A 17,273-nucleotide genomic window follows, 5' to 3' on the forward strand; every position below is an offset into this window, starting at 1 on the left:
CCGCAGCTCAGGAGGGGTGGGGCTGAGAGAAAATCTGAATCCCCGTGGCGGGGGGTTGGTGGGGGGCAGCTCCAGAGGCGGGTGCACAGCCCTTCCGGCACCCCACGTTTCCCTGAGCCACTGGGCAGCACCAGACCCATCCAAGAGCAGCCCGGGGCACCCCCGGCACCGCCGAGTGTGCGTCTCTTCAGAGTGACCAGGGCCGGGGTCCCAGGGCTGGCTCCTTCCGCCGAGACCCTCCCTGGAGCCTCTGTGCGGGGGTGGACGCCTGATCGCCCGGCCGGTGATCTTTGGTCTCGGGACACACACAGACTGTCCGCCGCATGCCCAGGTCCAGTGCCCACCCCGAGGCCAGCCCAGCTGCCCAGCCCACACAGCCTGGAAGGCCACGGTGCCCTCCCGATGCCGAGTGTGTCCCCTGCCCCCGGGGCCCCGTCCACCGGGGGTGGGGGTGGGGGGGAGGTGCAGTGTGTGTGTGTGCAGTGTGTGTGCATGTGTGTATGTGTGCTTGTGAGGTGGTCTCACGTCGGCATTTCCCTTCCTCCCGAGGGTGAGGGCCCTGGATGCTGAGAGGGAGAGTCGGGCCCCGGCCGACCGCACGGTGACCCCGGGCAGAGAGCACTGCCAGGGGTGACCCCAAAGAGCAGGGAGCCCCGAGGCCCGGAGCCCACGCCTGAGGCCACAGCCCGCTCAGAGGGGCGGGGCAGCGGGGCTTGGACGCGACACGGCGGGGGACCGTCTCCCGCTCTCCCTGCTGGCCCCGGGCACTGCCCACTGCCCCGCCTCCTGGCACGGCTGCCGCCCGCCAGGTGCGATGGATCTGTCAGTCCCGCCCGTGGTCCTAGGAGGCAGGCGGCCGGGCCAGCGCTGGGCGCCCCCGAGCCAGGCTGGGCCAGCGGAGAGGGCAGCAGGCGCCCCACGCAAAGCGAGCACAGACGGGCCACGACGGTTCCGTGCTGAATAATGGATGAAGCCAGCAAGATGCCCGGGGGAAGGAGCAAGGGGGCCCTGTCGCGGGCGGGGGGCGGGGGCTGCCACCCCAGGGACGGCCCCTGCCCCTGGAGCTTCCTAAAGGGCCACGCTGACACAACCACGTGGGATTCCGTGGGGGACAAAGACGAGTATGCTTCAAAGAGAGAGTGGATGTGCATGAGCTCCGTGTGCCTGTGTGTGCGTGGATATGTGTGCACAGGTCTGCGTACATGTGTGCACATGTATGCACATGTGTGTTTGGGTGGTGTGCATGTGAGCACATGTGTGTATGCATGTGTTCTGTATGTGTTTGTGTATGCATCTATGTGCTTGATTAAGCATGTGTTTATATGTGCTAGAGTGTGTGCTTGTGTGCACATGTGCATGTGTGTATGTGCATGTGTGTCTGCATGTGTGCAGTGTGTGTGCATGTGTGTATGTGTGCTTGTATACATGTGTATGTATGTGTGTATGCATGCATGTGTGTCTGCATATGTGTCTGCATGTGTGCAGTGTGTGTGCAGGTGTGTATGTGTGCTTGTGTACATGTGTATGCATGCATGTGTGCAAGTGTATGTGCAGGTGGTTGAGTGTATATGCATGTGTGTGTATGTGAGTGTGTGTGTGTGTGCATGAACAGCAACTTAGCGTGACACTGCAGCCGCAGCCATGGAGACTCCCTGCCCGCACTTGGCTCTTTCTGTCCTATTTTAATTGTTATCTGAAAAACGTTCACAGCAAAGGCCGCCAAGCTCTCATTTTTTAATACGATGCGTTTTAGGTATGCAGAAACTCAATTCGCGCCCTCAGACTCCAGATAAGTAACTAAAATTCGGGGAAGACACGGGGAGCCTAATAAATATTTCGCCCCGGGACAGTCTGCGGTCATATTTTCTGCAAACATCAGACTTTATTTTTCGCCCCCCTATAATGGGGGGGATCTTGACTCCAGCGAGGAGAGTCTGCCAAGGTTTGCGGAGGTAATTGGGTATCAGCACTTGCATTTTACAGTGGTTGGCGGCTGTGACCGGGTGAGGGGTGAGCGAGCACTGTGGCAGTACCCCGAGTCAGGCCGGGCCCGGGGCTGTTTGAAGCCGAGCCTGCATAGGGGGGGTGGGAAAGGACCCCAGGGAAGGAGCCCCTGTTGCTATGGGTGGGGGGGAACACTATCGAGCCCGGGCCCATCTCCAGAGAGAGGCCCGAGAACATGGCTGGGGGGCCCCCGCTCATCTAACCCCCGAAACGCTCCCCTGCGGGAGGCCGAGGTCCTTCCCCTCGATCCATCTGTGAAACGGAATTAAGGTTCAGCTCCCCAAGGCAGGTGCGAATTACACCCCAGTTAAGGGGGGAACAAAGACATCACATGAATTACCCCCAGCGACACGCAGTCATGGAGGGAAGCGGGCAGCTGACAATTCCCATCATCTCCCGTTAAATACCAGCCCGCTGAAACGCGTCCCGCGGTGCCCCCGCGCCTGGCCAGCCACTGGGGCTGGCAGATTTATTTCCCGAGCTGGCGCTCAGGAGCCGTCGTGCCCCCTCTCCCCCATCTCCCGAGCAGGGCCTGTGCCACTTCTGTGCACCAGCCTGGTGAGATGTGCAAAGATAAGGAGGCCCAGGGTTTTTCTTTTTTTTTTTGTTCCCACCTAATTACCCAATGTTTCGTATCTCTGAACGTGGGGGAGGAGTGTTACCGGCATTTTCCTTTCATCCCAGCCGTCATAAATTTAACATGGTAGAAGTAAATCTCTCCGCAGCGTGTCACTTATACCCTAAGCCCCTGTGCTGGAGAGTGATAAGGGTCCGGGCTAACCCTTGGCTGGTCTCTCTCTTCCGAGTCCCAGGGGTTACATTTTCTGGAAGCATGATTAAAAAAATAAGCTTCATTCTGGGTCACTAAAACATTTCAGGACTTAAGACGGAGAAGAAGGGGTGGGGGGAAATAACAAGCCCTTGTACATTATTATTTTTTTTTCCCTGCCACTTTGCTAAGCTTCCAGGCACCCCAGGAAAATCCCCCCGAACATGTATTAAATCTAATCTCGCCCTGCAAAAACCCCTTTGTCTCTTCTGAATTCTTCTCCTCAGACAAACAGTTGTTTGTTTACCCGGGCCTCGAAACAAATTCGCTGAAAATACGACGAAATTTTCCAATGTCTTTTTTAGTCGATTGAATATTCTCCTAATGGTCATAGAAAAGAAGTGCCATCTGATGTTTTAATTGAAATTTTAACCGAAAAAGGCTCGGCCAGATTTCTAATACGCTCCGACTACAGTGCTTCTCTTTCCACAATTACACAGTAATGTCTGCACAGAATTCCCTAATTTCTCATTATAAAACAATTGGATTTCATCTCGCAGTCTTTAATTGCATTGTTTCTCCTGCTAGAATAACTGCACGGCTCTTCTCGGGGAGACGCCGGGTTGTTGAATGACAAATCAATAAAGGTCAGGCATTCAGATCGAATCGATTATTATTCCATGGCCAAGCTAAATCGATGGGGGGCGGGAGAGAGGGGCTGGGGGCTAGAGCGCAGATGACTTCCCGCCCCCGGAGAGGGCACCCCCAAATCGGGCAAGCCCCGGCCTGATCGCCCAGCCAACCTGGCTCAGGACGGAGAGCCCACCTCACCGCCGGGGCGGGCGGAGGGAGGGGCAGAGCGGGGATCTCACCCACCTGTGGGACTCAGAGGAGACGACCACCACGCGGGCGGGCGCCGAGCGGCACAGGACGTCCTGCAGCAGCTGCACGAGGTAGAAGTGGCCCAGGTGGTTCACCTGGAAGGTGGTCTCCAGGCCGTCCTTGGTGAGGCCCCAGGGCAGCGCGAACACGGCCGCGTTGCACACAAGCACGTGGAGGGACCTGGAAAGGCAACCGGGAGACGAGGGGCGTCAGTGGGGCCAGGAGCGCCCGCAGGGCGGACGCGTGCGTACCCGGGAACGACGGGTCTTGGGATGCCCCAGACGGTCACATCAGAAACGGCTCTCACTAGGGGGGTCTCCCGAGTTGCCAGGAGGGGTGGGGGCTGGGAGCCCGGCAATGCTAAGGCGCTTCAGGGTGAAGACCTGCTCGGTACGGGACAGCGGGGGGACAGGGTGGTGGTCACCCTGCCCGGAAGCCAGACGATGGCCGACCTGAGTCTGGCCTAGGCTGGTCCTGAGGCTCCTGGCCTGTAGACATCAGAGCAGCCCGTGGCCCTGCAGCTAAGCAACGAAGGAGGAGGCGCAATGTGAGAAGCAGGCCACTGGTGGCCACGGCCGCTGGACACGGGCCCAGCTCGCTGGATCTGCCTCCCTCGGAATTAAAGCTCCATCCGAACATGGGCCTGGGGAGAGGTAAGTGGAAGGCCCTGCTTAAGATTTCCTCCTTTTTTATTTTGAATCCTCTATGTGTTTAATTTGTTACACAATAAAAATTTTTTAAATAACAGTAAGCCTTTCGCGGGAATCAAAATCCTCTGTCTCCAAGAAGAAAACTGCGCATTGGGAAATCTTGCTAAGGTACTAATAAGAACAGTATATAAAGAAACACATCCGAGGCCAGCCAGAGAGTTCGTAATTACAACAGTAAAGCAACAAATTAGAATAAACTAAACATGCAATTGGGAAATCATTAAGTGAATGTGAGCACATACATGGGGTAGAATACTACGCAGTCATTAAAATGATAAATCTTTTGATCTCAGAAAACATCCATGTGTGATAATACGCAGCACGCATAATAAAGGAGAAAGAGCATGTAGACGGGAGTGGTCTGGGGGTGGGGTGGAGGACCCAAATGTCTGAAATTATTTTCTTTTGAAGTTGGCATTTATTTTAGATTTAACATGTAGTAGCAAGATTATAAGGGAAAATGTAATCAAATAAATGATCTGCAGGGGGGGGCGGGGAAGAAGCTTCTTAAGAATTTAACTAACACTGATTTTTTCAAAAAAAAATCAGGATTCTTTTTATAGAAACTTAATGGAGTTCTCAGTATTCACAAAAGTCTCATTTTTGTGCCCATCTTCATAGGATACGGGTTTTGAAAAACAATTGTTGGTATACAATGTAGGGAATATTTAAAAATTTCATCTAAAAATCTAAAACAATTATTGAACAAAGGAAACATGCTGATATTGTAGCCACAAAGGCCTTGCCTACCTATTTACTATAGCAATTTTTACAAATCAATATTAACACACTGAATCGAACAGAAATACTGACAATGACATTTGAAACCTTCAGTAAGCTAGATTGCAAAATAGCCGGTATAAGATTTAACATGCAGAATTCGACAGGTAGCCAAAATTAAAATACGATATTTCAACCCATTAATTTAGCAGATTTATTTATTTTACGCTTCTTCTAGTTTTATCAGTCCTATGAAGCTGGTAAGAATATATATCTATATATACATAGCACTGTCGTCCCGTAGTTCATCGATTTGCTTGAGTGGGCACCAGTAACATCTCCATTGTGAGACTTGTTACTGTTTTGGACATATCGAATACGCCACAGGGAGTTTGCCAGGCTCTGCTGTGCGGGCGGGATACTCTCGGTAGCTTGCTGGGCTCTCCGAGAGGGATGAAAGAATAGAACCCAGGTCAGCCGCGTGCAAGGCAAACGCCCTACCTGCTGTGCTATGTATAGATATATATATCTTTCTTTTGGGTTGGAGCAATAGTACAGCGGGTAGGGTGTTTGCCTTGCACGCGGCTGACCCAGGATTAACTGGGCTCTGAGGCTGAAATTACCTAGCATGAGAATTTGGCAGAGTCCCATCCATTCACCCCAGTCTTTGTTCCGGGTGGCAGGGCAGCTCCTGCGGGCACCCTTGAATGGGACTGTCTTTGGAAGAGAGTCTTTGCAAATGTAATGGGGGTCAGGGCCGAGATGAACTGATCCCTAACTCAGGTAGGACTGAAGCCAGGGAACTCTGCCCTGACACAGCAAGAGCAGAGCACAGACGGGTACAGGCACTGGGGCCATGGCAGACGGGCCTGCCCAGGGTCAGTTTTTCACTTTCTAACTGTTCAGCCGGGCCGAGATCTCCCCAGAGGAATCACGCAAAGGCAAGTGGCGATGCAACAAGCAAAGGGTCTTTATTGGCTAGCTGGAGCTAGGGCCCCATCAGGCTCACCCACACAGCGGCTTCCTCGGAGCGAGTGGCCCCTTGCCACAGGCGTACAGGGGTTTTAATCTCCCATTATTACATAACGGGGTGGGGGGGTGTCTTTGGCCATGGTCTAGGAGGCTTTCCAGCTACTTGGTAACTTCTGATTGGCTGGAGGCAGGCTGAGGTGCTGGCCGGGGACTTTCCTGGTCATTTCTGTTTAGTTGTCCTGGAGAGTCACATCACTTCCGTAAACCGTAACTCGGGGAAACCATCACTTAAGCCTAAGAAACCGGAACTCAGGCCTGGCTCCTCACTGAGCCTGTCATGGCATAGCCTTTGCTTCTCCATCTCTCATGCTGAGGCCAACGGCAATTTCTGACGGACTCTAGACCAGTGTGGGTCGCACGGTCATTCTGACAACAGCATCTTGGAGGCCCGTGGATATTCAAGCATCTTTACATCTTCGTGAGTTTCCTTCAGTATCTTTATATATTATACGTGATACGTTCATCACGTTTTATTCTACTTCTTCCTAAGCATTTCATGATTTCTGATGCTAACAGGAATCAATGAACTTTGTAAGCTGGACATCATTCATTCTTCGTAAATAGAGCCGCAAGGACTTTTGCCTACTGACCTTCTGTCCTGTGACCTGGATAAACTTATTTATTATTTTTTAGGGTTTTCTAGATACTTTTGGACTTTCTACATGTAAAGTCATTTCGACCGTAAGTAGTTTGATTTCTTCCTTTCCGGTTGCCTTGGTTAGGATTTCGAAGACAATGGGCCAAAGAGATAGTATTGTATGTCAGGGGTCTTGCAGGAGTAAGCCTCAGCAGTGCCTGGTGGGGAACAAACCCCTGCCCCCAACCCCAACCCCCCCAACAAAAATAACCTCTATGATAGTACTGAATATAAATATTAAGAGATGGTACTCTTCGTTGATGATTTCCTGATCTTATGAAAAAACTTTCCATCTAATTCAACATCTTTCGCATTGAGTAGGAGGTCAGCTGTTTCTTGTTGTTGTTGCTGCTGTTTTATGATTTTTATCTGGCTAAGAAAATTTTTATCCATGCCCTCGGCCCAGATGGGATCCGGAGCAGCTGCGCACGACATGGCCGGCCCCTCTGCTCCTTAAAGACTATGATCCAGGAGGTCTACTAACCCATTTTGGCACCCAGAGACATATAGAAATGCATCTAGACTGTGAGCTGAGCTAAAACAACAGAAATCCAAAACCTCTATAGAGCTCCTATAATCGTCATTCTCAGCAATGGAAAACAAACTATCAAATGAAGCCTTTTCAGCAGGTTTGATTATTGGGGGGAAATTCCAAATAATAATAATCAGTTCTCTGTTGAAATATTGAATGTATCCAAAGTATAGAGAGAATAAATGGAAGATCATTGGCCACTCAGGTGCGGGGATGGGTGGGAGGGGGGTATATTGGGGTTCTTGGTGGGGGAACAGGTGCACTGGTGAAGGGATGGGAGTTTGATCATTATATGACTGAGACTTAAACCTGAAAGCTTTGCAACTTTTGTCACGGTGATTTAATAAAATGAAATTTTTTTAAAAAAGAAAATTTTTATCAGGGTAAGTATATTTCAAATTTACTGGGTATTCTTATAATGAAGGGACAAGCTTATTTGTTTTTTTTTTACTCCCACCCCCCCTAAGTACTTTACTTTGTTTATTGGTATGATACTTTAGTGTACTAGTACATATGTAGAATACGCTAAGTAAAAATACTAGTATATTCTCCATAGGTACATAATGCTGATGAGCCTTGATTTACCAGAATGAACCCCTTTCCCATTCGTGCTATGGAATCCTTTTTTACATGCTGCTACATTTAGTCTACCGGTATTGGATTGACACATTTTTTTATCCAGTCTCATCTGTAATTCTGGTTTATGGTTTCTTCTTGTGATGGCTTCATCTTGTTTGTGATCGTATCACACCAGCTTTACTGAGTTAATAGATTATTCCCTCCCTCTTGTATGCTTTGGAAGACGTTGCAGAGAGTTGATATTAATCCTTCTTTAAATGCTTGGTGTAATGTTCTAATTTTATAAATAGAGAAATCACTTATTCACTGATTTTAAAAATAGGATTTGTCCAAATCGCAGGATGACTGGGAAATCTGAGTGTCCCTGAGAGATTATCTTCTTTGTCCTGTTTCTGAACTATTTCTAATCCATCACTCATCTAAACGTGAAGGTGGTGAAGTGACCAGAACCCACTTGTGATGCCACTGCTGTAAGCGAACAGTCTCGGACAGTCCAGTTCTCTGCAGATGAGGCAGCAACGCTCTGAGGCATCTGGTCTACCTACAACGTCCTTCAGACTCCACTTCTAACCAAAGCACAGTCTAGTCATTTGTAGGCAGGGCCGAGTTTTACAGTAAGGCAGGACCAGTGAGGAAAAGGAGGGAAACGGTTAAGGAGAATGGGAGTGAATTTTAATTTGTGTTCCAAATATTTGACTGTTCAAAGTTGTTAATACTTTTTCTTCTTTGTCCCCCGCCACCCCCCGACTAGTGCTATAGACGTGTTAAGCATTTAATCAAAGCTTGTGTGTCTAACATTCCTAAGTAACATAAATTATTATTGTAACCTTATAGATAAACAAGGGATCAGAAACACATATTCTATGGTCAGAATAAACATTAGAAATGGCTAAAATAAAGAAGAAAATAAATGAGCAAAAACAAAACTAAACAGCCATCTAACTTCTGGGCTACTGGCCAATTCCTTCCTTTTTAAAAAAATTAATTAAAGCACTGTGACAAAGTTATTCAGAGTTGAGTTTTAGACATGTAATATTGCAGCAAAATGTTCCCAGGTTCCCTCCCAGGACCCTCCCCACCACCCCCAAGCCTGCCCTCTTGGCCGCACCTTTCTAAGTTTGGCTGTTAAGGTTCGGGTCTCTTGATTTTAGTGTTATGGATTTTGTGGTTTGGCTATTTAGCTCTATCGTCCCTTCACACCACCACCAATGGGCCTGACTCCTCTCACCTGGCTCCTGTTACTTCTCATCTATCTCTTCTCTCTCTCCCTCTTTTCTTTCCTTCCTTTTCCTCCCTATTCTCTGGAACAAATACTGATCTGAGCATCCGCCCTTTAAAGCACTGCATTCTCTCATCCACTTCTAAATACCACATATAAGTGATATCATCCGGTGCTTAGCCTTCTTCCTCTTGCTTACTTCATTTAACATGATCTCTTCCAGGGGCTGGAGCAATAGCACAGTGGGTTGGACGTTTGCCTTGCACGCGGCCGACCTAGGTTCAATTCCCAGCATTCCATATGGTCCCCTGAGCACCGCCAGGGGTGATTCCTGAGCACAGAGCCAGGAGTAATCCCTGTGCATTGCCAGGTGTGACCCAAAAAGAAAAACAAAACAAAACAAAAAAAAACATGATCTCTTCCACTCCCATCCAGGCGGCTGTGAACTACATGATTCCATCATTCCTCACAGCTGTGTAGTATTTCACCGTGTATACCACCTCCTCATGATCCACTGACCTGCCACTGGACATCTAGGCTGATTCCAAACTTAGTTGTTGCACACTCAGCTATTGCTGCAACGAATAACGGGGTACGTACATTCTTTTGAATGATTGTTTTTCTGTCCTGGAGATAGATACCCCAAAAATGGAACTGCTGGGTCATATGGGAGCTCAAACTTCCCTTCTTTCTTAAAAGTCCCGAAAGGGAAAGAGCTGAGTGCAAAGAGAAACTCTCCCTCAGCCGCATTATGCTCGTGGATTTCTGTCCAATGAGTTCACCGATGAGACCCGAACACAGTCCACCTGCTTTCCCGCCCTGGGAGCTGAGATCCTCGTGTGTGCCCCTGCAAGTGTGTGCAGTGCCAAGTCGCACCATCTGAAGAGCAGCTGCCAGGGCTAGTCCGTGTTCCTTCCTCTCCCCCCAGGCCCTCCCTTTACCCTCGAAAGCGAATACAATTCCTCAGCATTGATCTTGGCAGCGTTCAGCCCAGCTGAAGACAGGCCGAGGCATCTGGAAGGGTGACACGAGGCCTCTCTCAGTCACGAACCCTCCACCTCCCCCCTGCATCTTCCAGGACACATCTTCCCAGGAAACCCAAACACCAAGCACGGGATCCTGAGGCCAAAGACCCCCACCCCGAGGCAGGAACCCACAAAGGACCAGGGAAACCCTTTCCTCTGTCACCCAATTTTAATACCCTTCATTAATGCTAATTGCACAGGACCAGAGGCAAAACACGCACCGGAGCCCCGTCACCTCTGTTAATTAAAAACAGGCTTATGGAATATGAAACTATGGAGTGGAGGCTTCATTCTTCTTTTCCTTTCTTTTTTTAATTGTAAAGACACTTAATTGGCTTGTACAGAAGGAAAAGAAATCCTTTCCTTTGCTCTAATGAGGCTTTTATTATTCAAAAGGCGCATTCTGCAGGGTTTTGACTAAAAGCCACTGCAACTCAAAAGGCTCTGGGATGATGAATATTTACAAAATATCAAAAGGAAAGTTCAAATAATGATGATAGAATGAAAACAAAAATCGCCCCACTGCAATCCATGAGTCAATGCAGTGAGCAGCTGGGGGGACTGATTTTATTATTATTATTATTTTTTGCTTTGGGGGGGTCATACTCGGTGGTCCTCGGAGGTTCCTCCTGGTCTCACACTTGGGCATCACCTTACGGGATACGGGATGCTGGGGACCGAACTTGGGTCGGCTGCATGCAAGGCGAACACCCTGCACACTCCGGCCCAGATTTTCCATCCTCAGGTGGATTCTAGCCTGTGGGGGTGTCAGTCCGCCTGGGAGAGAGGCCTCCAGGGTCTGTCACAGGAGGTTCCAAGAGAGGGGACACACTGGCTCTCGGAGTCCTGAGGGGCCCACGGGGAGAGTCGGCCGCTGGACACCACCAGGCTGTGTCGTGCCGGAGGAGGGTGAGGTTTCAAAAGCAGCTGGGCCCGGGCACCAGAGCCAGCTCGTTCCTCGGGGCCAGAGGGAAGAAGGCAGCCCCCCTCAGCAGTGGGGCTGGCGGGGCCAAACCTCCCAGACACCGTCCCGAGACCCCGCCCCCACAAGCCTGAGAGCAGGGGCACTGACAGAAGGACGATCGCCACCAAACTCCGTCCATGCCAGGAGACATGCTCGGGGGGCAGGAGGGCCCGCTGTGCCCAACTGCCGTGGATGAGCTAGAGAAGCCCCCTGGAGGGCGGCGAGGATGCCCCCGCACCCCACCAGTCCCCCAGGGGCCTACCTTCCGCAGTGGGCAGGGGCCCAATGCCCGCCCCCCCCCCCGCACCTCTGGTGGTTTCCGGAAAGTTCGGCGCCCACGTCTAAGCTGTGGCATCTCCCAGGAGGCCGAGCGGGGAGAGGTGACCTCCGGCCACCAGCACCCACGTGCAGCCGAGTCCTTGCACCCCGGGGGCTCGTGTGGAGTGAGGAGTACCCCCACTGCACGTGCCTGAGCAGACACCCTTGGGTCCACACCCCACCCTCCGCTACACCCCAGAAAATGACCCGAGTTGGCGGGGGCAGAAAGCGGCATCAGGCCTGGCAGGTTGGCAAAGACGAGGTTACTTGTGCCGCCGAGTCCAGCCGGGGGGCATCGGGTCTCAGAGCCACCCACGGGGCGGGCATGTCCCTCCTGGACTCAGAACTGAGAAGGGAGCGTCCAGGAGGCCGGGGGGAGCAGGAGTGACCCCCGGGGGCTGGTGCGAGGGCGGGCGAAGATCTGCACATGGAATGGGAACGGGCTCCCAAGGAAACGAGGCCGACTCCCGTGGGCTAAACACACGCCCTCCCGGGGACCGTGCGGGCCAGCGCGGCGAGGGCGGGGCGGGGAGTGCTCCATTTCGGGGCCGGCCCCACAGTGAACCGAGCGAGTGTTATGTAAAGGCAAACGCCTTCCAAGTCCCCCGCACAGCAGCATGTCGCACCATCTGGGGCTTTTCTCCCGCGGGCTTGCGAGAATCCAGACTATTTGGAAACACTCGGAAGCACAACGGAAAGGGGACCCACGAATGCCAACACCCCAGGGCAGCCGTTCCTCAGCCACGGCTGGTGTCAGCTGTCACCGGGGAAGGAGAGGACCCCAACCACCCCCAAGGGTCCCCAGGCGGGTGCCCCTTCTGCCGTGACTGACTGGCCAGTTTCTTCACAATTCACAGAGGGAAGCGCAGAACTCCAGCGCCCGCCCGCCCCGGCCGGCCCTCCACGCCCCAGCCTTCCGGCAAACCCCACACGCAAACGTTCCATGCACACCCGCCAGGGAAGCCGGGAGAGGTCAGGTTTGCCAAAATGCTTCTGTGCCGTGCGGGGCTGGGGAAGTGGAGTGTCCAGCCACTCAGAACTCCCGATGACGAGCACTGAGAGGGAGGCGTGGCCACAGCCAGCTCGTCCGGTGATCGGGAAAACCCGAGAAGAATGCCAAGAGCCAGGCATGGGTCAGGATGAGGGTGATGCTGAATCTGAACACGGGTCACTTCAAATGCCCCCGACACCCGTTTTTCCAGACTATGTGCTCTGGGAACACGGATACCCGCCATTCGGAGAGAAACCAGGCATGTAACTGTCCCCGGCATGCACGAGACACATTATTTTCCGTGGTCCGACTCAATACTCTTATCTCAGGGAATGAGCTCCCGGTAAATAGACAGGTGATGGGCGGATAAAGCCAGCGGGGTGAGAAACCGGGGAGCAGAGACAAGAGCAGCTGACGTGGCCACCAACCCTTCCAGCTGCGCTTCGAAAGCTCAGGAATTATTTGGAGAACTTGAGGAACCAGAGGCATGAAAATACGAACGAACCCAGAGTGGATTCTGCTGTCTGCCGGTATAAACCGAGTCACTCTCATTGTTGGCTGTTGTGGGGGAGGAGGCTGTTTATGTAATATTATGTACAGATATACATATAAAGTTGCAACAGAGAAAATCATCCCAGCCCACCTCCGCGTAAGGGGCAGAGCGTGGCTGTATCCCTGGAGACCACCAGGAATTTTTCATTTCATGCACCATTTGCAACGTCACTACAGTGAATTCCAGAACGTCACTGCATACACTTAACGGAAAATGGAAACGCTCTTGCTTTTGTTCTGTCCTTAAAATTTTTGTCTCAGATCCATTATCTTAATTTTGTTTTCCCACACTGTCATACGCAGTCCCCGCCACAGAAACGCGACCTCATTGATTCAAAAGGTGGAGGGGGGGCTCTCTAGAAAAAAAAACAAACGCATTGATCTGATCACCAGACCAGCAATAGGCTTCACTGCCCCCCTCCCCCTCTCGCCATCACATCCCCAGGGTCGGGCTCTCCAGCTGGAGCTGCCGTTCCAGCCGTTCCCATCGCCCTTCAGCACTTTAAAGACCTGGGGTGTCGACAGCAACCGACAATCGAGGGCGCGGGGTGGGAGGGAGGGGAGACGGGCACCAACTCCAGCCTTCCCCACGACCTCGCAGCTTCACTGAAACGCGGCCCAGGAGGCAGAGAATGCAAACTGGCCCAAGTCTCTCGACCACGTCCCCGACGATCGCCAGACCCAGCGTGTCCTGCAGAAACTCCCCTGGGCTCCGGAAGAGCTCTTGGGACACCCCGTCGGTGCTGGCAGGGGAGGCAAAGCCTGTGCCCGTTACTCGAACCAGCCAGAGAAGGGAAGAAGCCTGCGGGCGCGGAGGCTTGGGGCTGGCGCTGTCTAGAGGAAGGGGCCGAGTTGTTTCTACGGGGGCCCTCAGCTTCCCGGCTCGGAGGGCGGATTTGGTCACAACGGCACCAGGGGCCCCGGGAGGAGAGTCTGAGTCTCAGCGGGATGAATGACTGAATCGGGAACAAAACGCAAACTTGGCCCGGGAAAGCGCCCACTTCTCCCGCCCCCTTACCACGGGCCGTTCTGCTATCTGAAGCCCCCGCAACCATGAAGCTCGGCACACAGCCGGCACATCCCGTCTTCCTGGAGCCTCGGCCGCCCCCAGCGATGCTCAGGGCTGACTCCTGGCTCTACACTCGGGCATCACTACTGCGGGGCTCCGGGGAGCACCCGGGATGCCGGGGACTGAATCTGGGTCGGCCGTGTGCGAGGCCAACGCCCTCCCCGCTGCTGTGCTAGCACTCTGGCGCGTCAGTCGGCCGATAACGGGGGACGTCAACTCGATGAGGAAGTCACTAGCCGGCACAGAAACACATTAGCACACCTCCAAATTCAAGTTATATTCTGTGGATAAGAGGCAACATTCGGCACTGCGAGCCACTATTTCTGAGCTACCGCAATAATGCCGAGGGTGCCTCAACCCTGCCGGAGAAATCGTGGCCCGGTCCCGCAGTGTTCATACTGAGAGGAGAGCGCTAGGGACCCGAGGGTGATCTCACTGGCGTCGGGCTGAGAACAGCCCTTCGCGCAGTGAGAAGAGCCGAGGGGGGTCGGGGGGGGGGCAGGACTGGACCTCGGGGGACAACGCGGGGTAAGAGAGCAGGGAAAGGTGCTGAAGGGCACGGCCAGGCCACTCAGACCACAAAACAGGCTGTGCACTTGGCCCCTCCCCCCCAGCTCTGTTCCCCCACCCATCTCTGTCCATCCCGGCCAGCTCTGTCCCCCCCGGCCAGCTCTGCCCCCCCCCCCGCCACTCTGTCCCTCCCCTGGCCAGCTCTGTCCGCTCTGGCCAGCTCTGTCCCCCCGGCCAGCTCTGCCCTCCCCTGGCCAGCTCTGTCCCTCCCCTGGCCAGCTCTGTCCCCACGGCCAGCTCTGTCCCTCCGGCCAGCTCTGCCCTCCCCTGGCCAGCTCTGCCCTCTGGCCAGTGGGGACTCCCTCCTCGGCTCTGCCTGCAGATGACGGGGCTGTGCGCGTGTTCAGAAAGGCCGGAAGCCGTGGGCCGCAGTGCAGACCTGCAAGGTTGCAGGTAACGGTACAAGGGAATGTGCTCTGACCCCTTTGGGTCAGTGAAGAAATGCAGTCTTCCCGGGGCCCAGCGCGAGGACCGACTCCGAGGTGTCGGGGCGTGTGGCCTCTCCGTCATCGGCCGGGGAGCACCAGCTGCGGCACTGACGGGTCAGGTCATCGCCTGTGTCGTCAGGAGAGGCCGAGACACCCGACGTTTCACAGCCTGTCACTCAGGCTCCTCCCCGCCCCCCTGAAGCCACAGGAGGGGACCCTGGACACCGCCTCGGGCTCCCGCTGGGCTGAGATCTTGGTCCAGCCCAGGCCCTCCCAGCCTGTATCAAGGAGGCGCCCTGAGGTGCTGGACGGGGTGCTGGGGTGCTCGGGAGGCGTCACCTCACGGCCCCGACAGACCACCTCCTGACGCTCTTGGTCCCCGCCGAGTGGACAACGTCCACAACAGCATCTGTGAGACACCCCAAAACGCGCGTGTTGCCCAAATGTTCATCTCCTGAAGCAAAAGGGGGCCTCTAAAGGTCAGGGAATAGTGCTCAGCCGGAAGAAAGCCAGGGCTGAGGGCCGGGGCTCCACCCGAGAATGGCAGAGGCGCCAGAGGGCAAAGGTCGGCAGGCCCGGGGTTTCCTGGGGGAGTGATGGAAAGTTGCAGGGTTCGAGAACGGGCGGATGGCCGACACCGTTCTCTGAAACACTAGCAGCCCTGCGCTGCTAAACTGTGCACTTCGGAGTCTGTCAGCTGTACCCAGTGACCCAACGACTCAACTGCACCTCAAAGCTCCTGCCTGGATGTGAGACCCCCCCCACACACACACACACCCACAACCAGAATCGGCACAGTGGCCACCGGCTGGCAGGGCGGCGAGAACAGCCCTTTGGTCCCCCACCTTGTTCTCAGGGGCCCCCAAGAACAGCCACGGAGACTCAGTGAAGACCACAGCGCTGCACTCTTGGCCGCGGACGTGCAGTCGCACCAGCGCCCGGGTTCTGTCTAACGGAGCTTCCGCCTGTAGGAAGGATCCACCAGGCCAAGCCGATCTCCTCCCCCACCCCTGAACTTCCGCTACCGTGTCAGGGACTGGGCTCAAACTCACAGCCACGTTTCTTTGGCATTACTGCTCTTTCTGCCTTGTGCGCTGTGTGGTATGAGTTGCTAAGCTGGTATGTCCAGTAAATAATTATAGAAAACCCAGGGGGGAATTTGATGGTAGGGAATGCTTGGGATATGTATTTATATCTACTCACAGTTAATCCCTTCTCTATAGAATACCCATTCTATTGAATTCTCCTGAGAGTTAAAACACACCACACACACACACACACACACACACACACACACACACACACACACATACACACAAAATAAAGGCGATGTTCCGAACTACAAAAATGGTGTTAAGTGAGAGGATGTGTGCACTCAAGAAGGAAATGCATGATGCCTTGGATTTTTTTTTTCAAATGATCTAGCAAAAGAGGGGCTACAGATGAAATTAAATCGACCATCTACAGATTATCGTGCAATCTGAGAAAGTCCCTTAGCCTTCTTCGTTCTCTGTGTCCTGGAAGCTGCAATAAACGATGTGAGAACAACAGACCACCAAATCCAGGAGAAAACAAAAACGGTCCTTTTCACTTTTACATTTGATGGTCTACGTTTTTCCAATGTTCTACATAGAGATGCATCTCTTTTTTTTCTTTGGAAGTCACAGAATATGTGCACAAACAGTACTTACCCATGACCCCAAAGCAAGCGTCTATTACGTCTACGTGGAAAGCGCCAAGTACAGATGAGCATGAGGACAGACGGGAATTTTGGTCAGGTGGGAATCCATCCCAGAACACACTCGGGCGGGGGGAGAGGGTCGGGGCTGGGCTGAGCAGACCCCCTTCCAACCACAGAAGTAGCCGGACACCAACTCCATGAAGACCCCCCAAGAGGAAGGACCAGAACACAGGAAGCGCTGCTTCCCAAAGAACCCCGGGGGCCCCTAAAATCCTCAGGGGGCCACAGGGACGCTGAATGCCCCACCTGGTTCCCCTCTGAGCTCCCTATCCCGTTCTCTCTCTGGTGGGGCTGGGGCCGTGGGGCGCAGGGCCGGCGTGAAGTGTCAGAGCTGAAGAAGCCCAAGAAGGCCCGGAAACACGAGCGGGGGCACCGCTGCCAGGATGGTCAAGCCCAGGAGTCCGCCGGGGAAGACGAGGCACGAGCCTGGCGAAGACGGTGCGCAGGGGCGGAGGGAGAGCTTCTGCCTCCCCGTCCTGCGCTGAGCACCGGGCCTCACCACTCACCACTCTACCGCTCCCTGCTCCCCGG

At 53.6% G+C, this 17,273-nt stretch overlaps 1 protein-coding gene across 3 annotated transcripts in view; it reads right to left on the bottom strand.

The window, feature by feature from the left end:
• Window positions 1–17,273, bottom strand: part of WWOX (WW domain containing oxidoreductase) — a 641,404-nt gene that overhangs the window by 435,013 nt on the left and 189,118 nt on the right. The window contains exon 7 of one of the 3 annotated variants that reach the window (XM_012931903.2): window positions 3,650–3,835. The exons of the other annotated variants lie outside the window; for them this stretch is intronic. Within the exon in view, the coding sequence (XP_012787357.2) occupies window positions 3,650–3,835 (186 nt within the window). The remainder of the gene's footprint in view (window positions 1–3,649; window positions 3,836–17,273) is intronic. 3 annotated transcript variants of the gene reach the window in all.

The sequence above is a fragment of the Sorex araneus genome, chromosome 8, assembly GCF_027595985.1.
Source record: "Sorex araneus isolate mSorAra2 chromosome 8, mSorAra2.pri, whole genome shotgun sequence".
Taxonomy (NCBI): domain Eukaryota; kingdom Metazoa; phylum Chordata; class Mammalia; order Eulipotyphla; family Soricidae; genus Sorex; species Sorex araneus.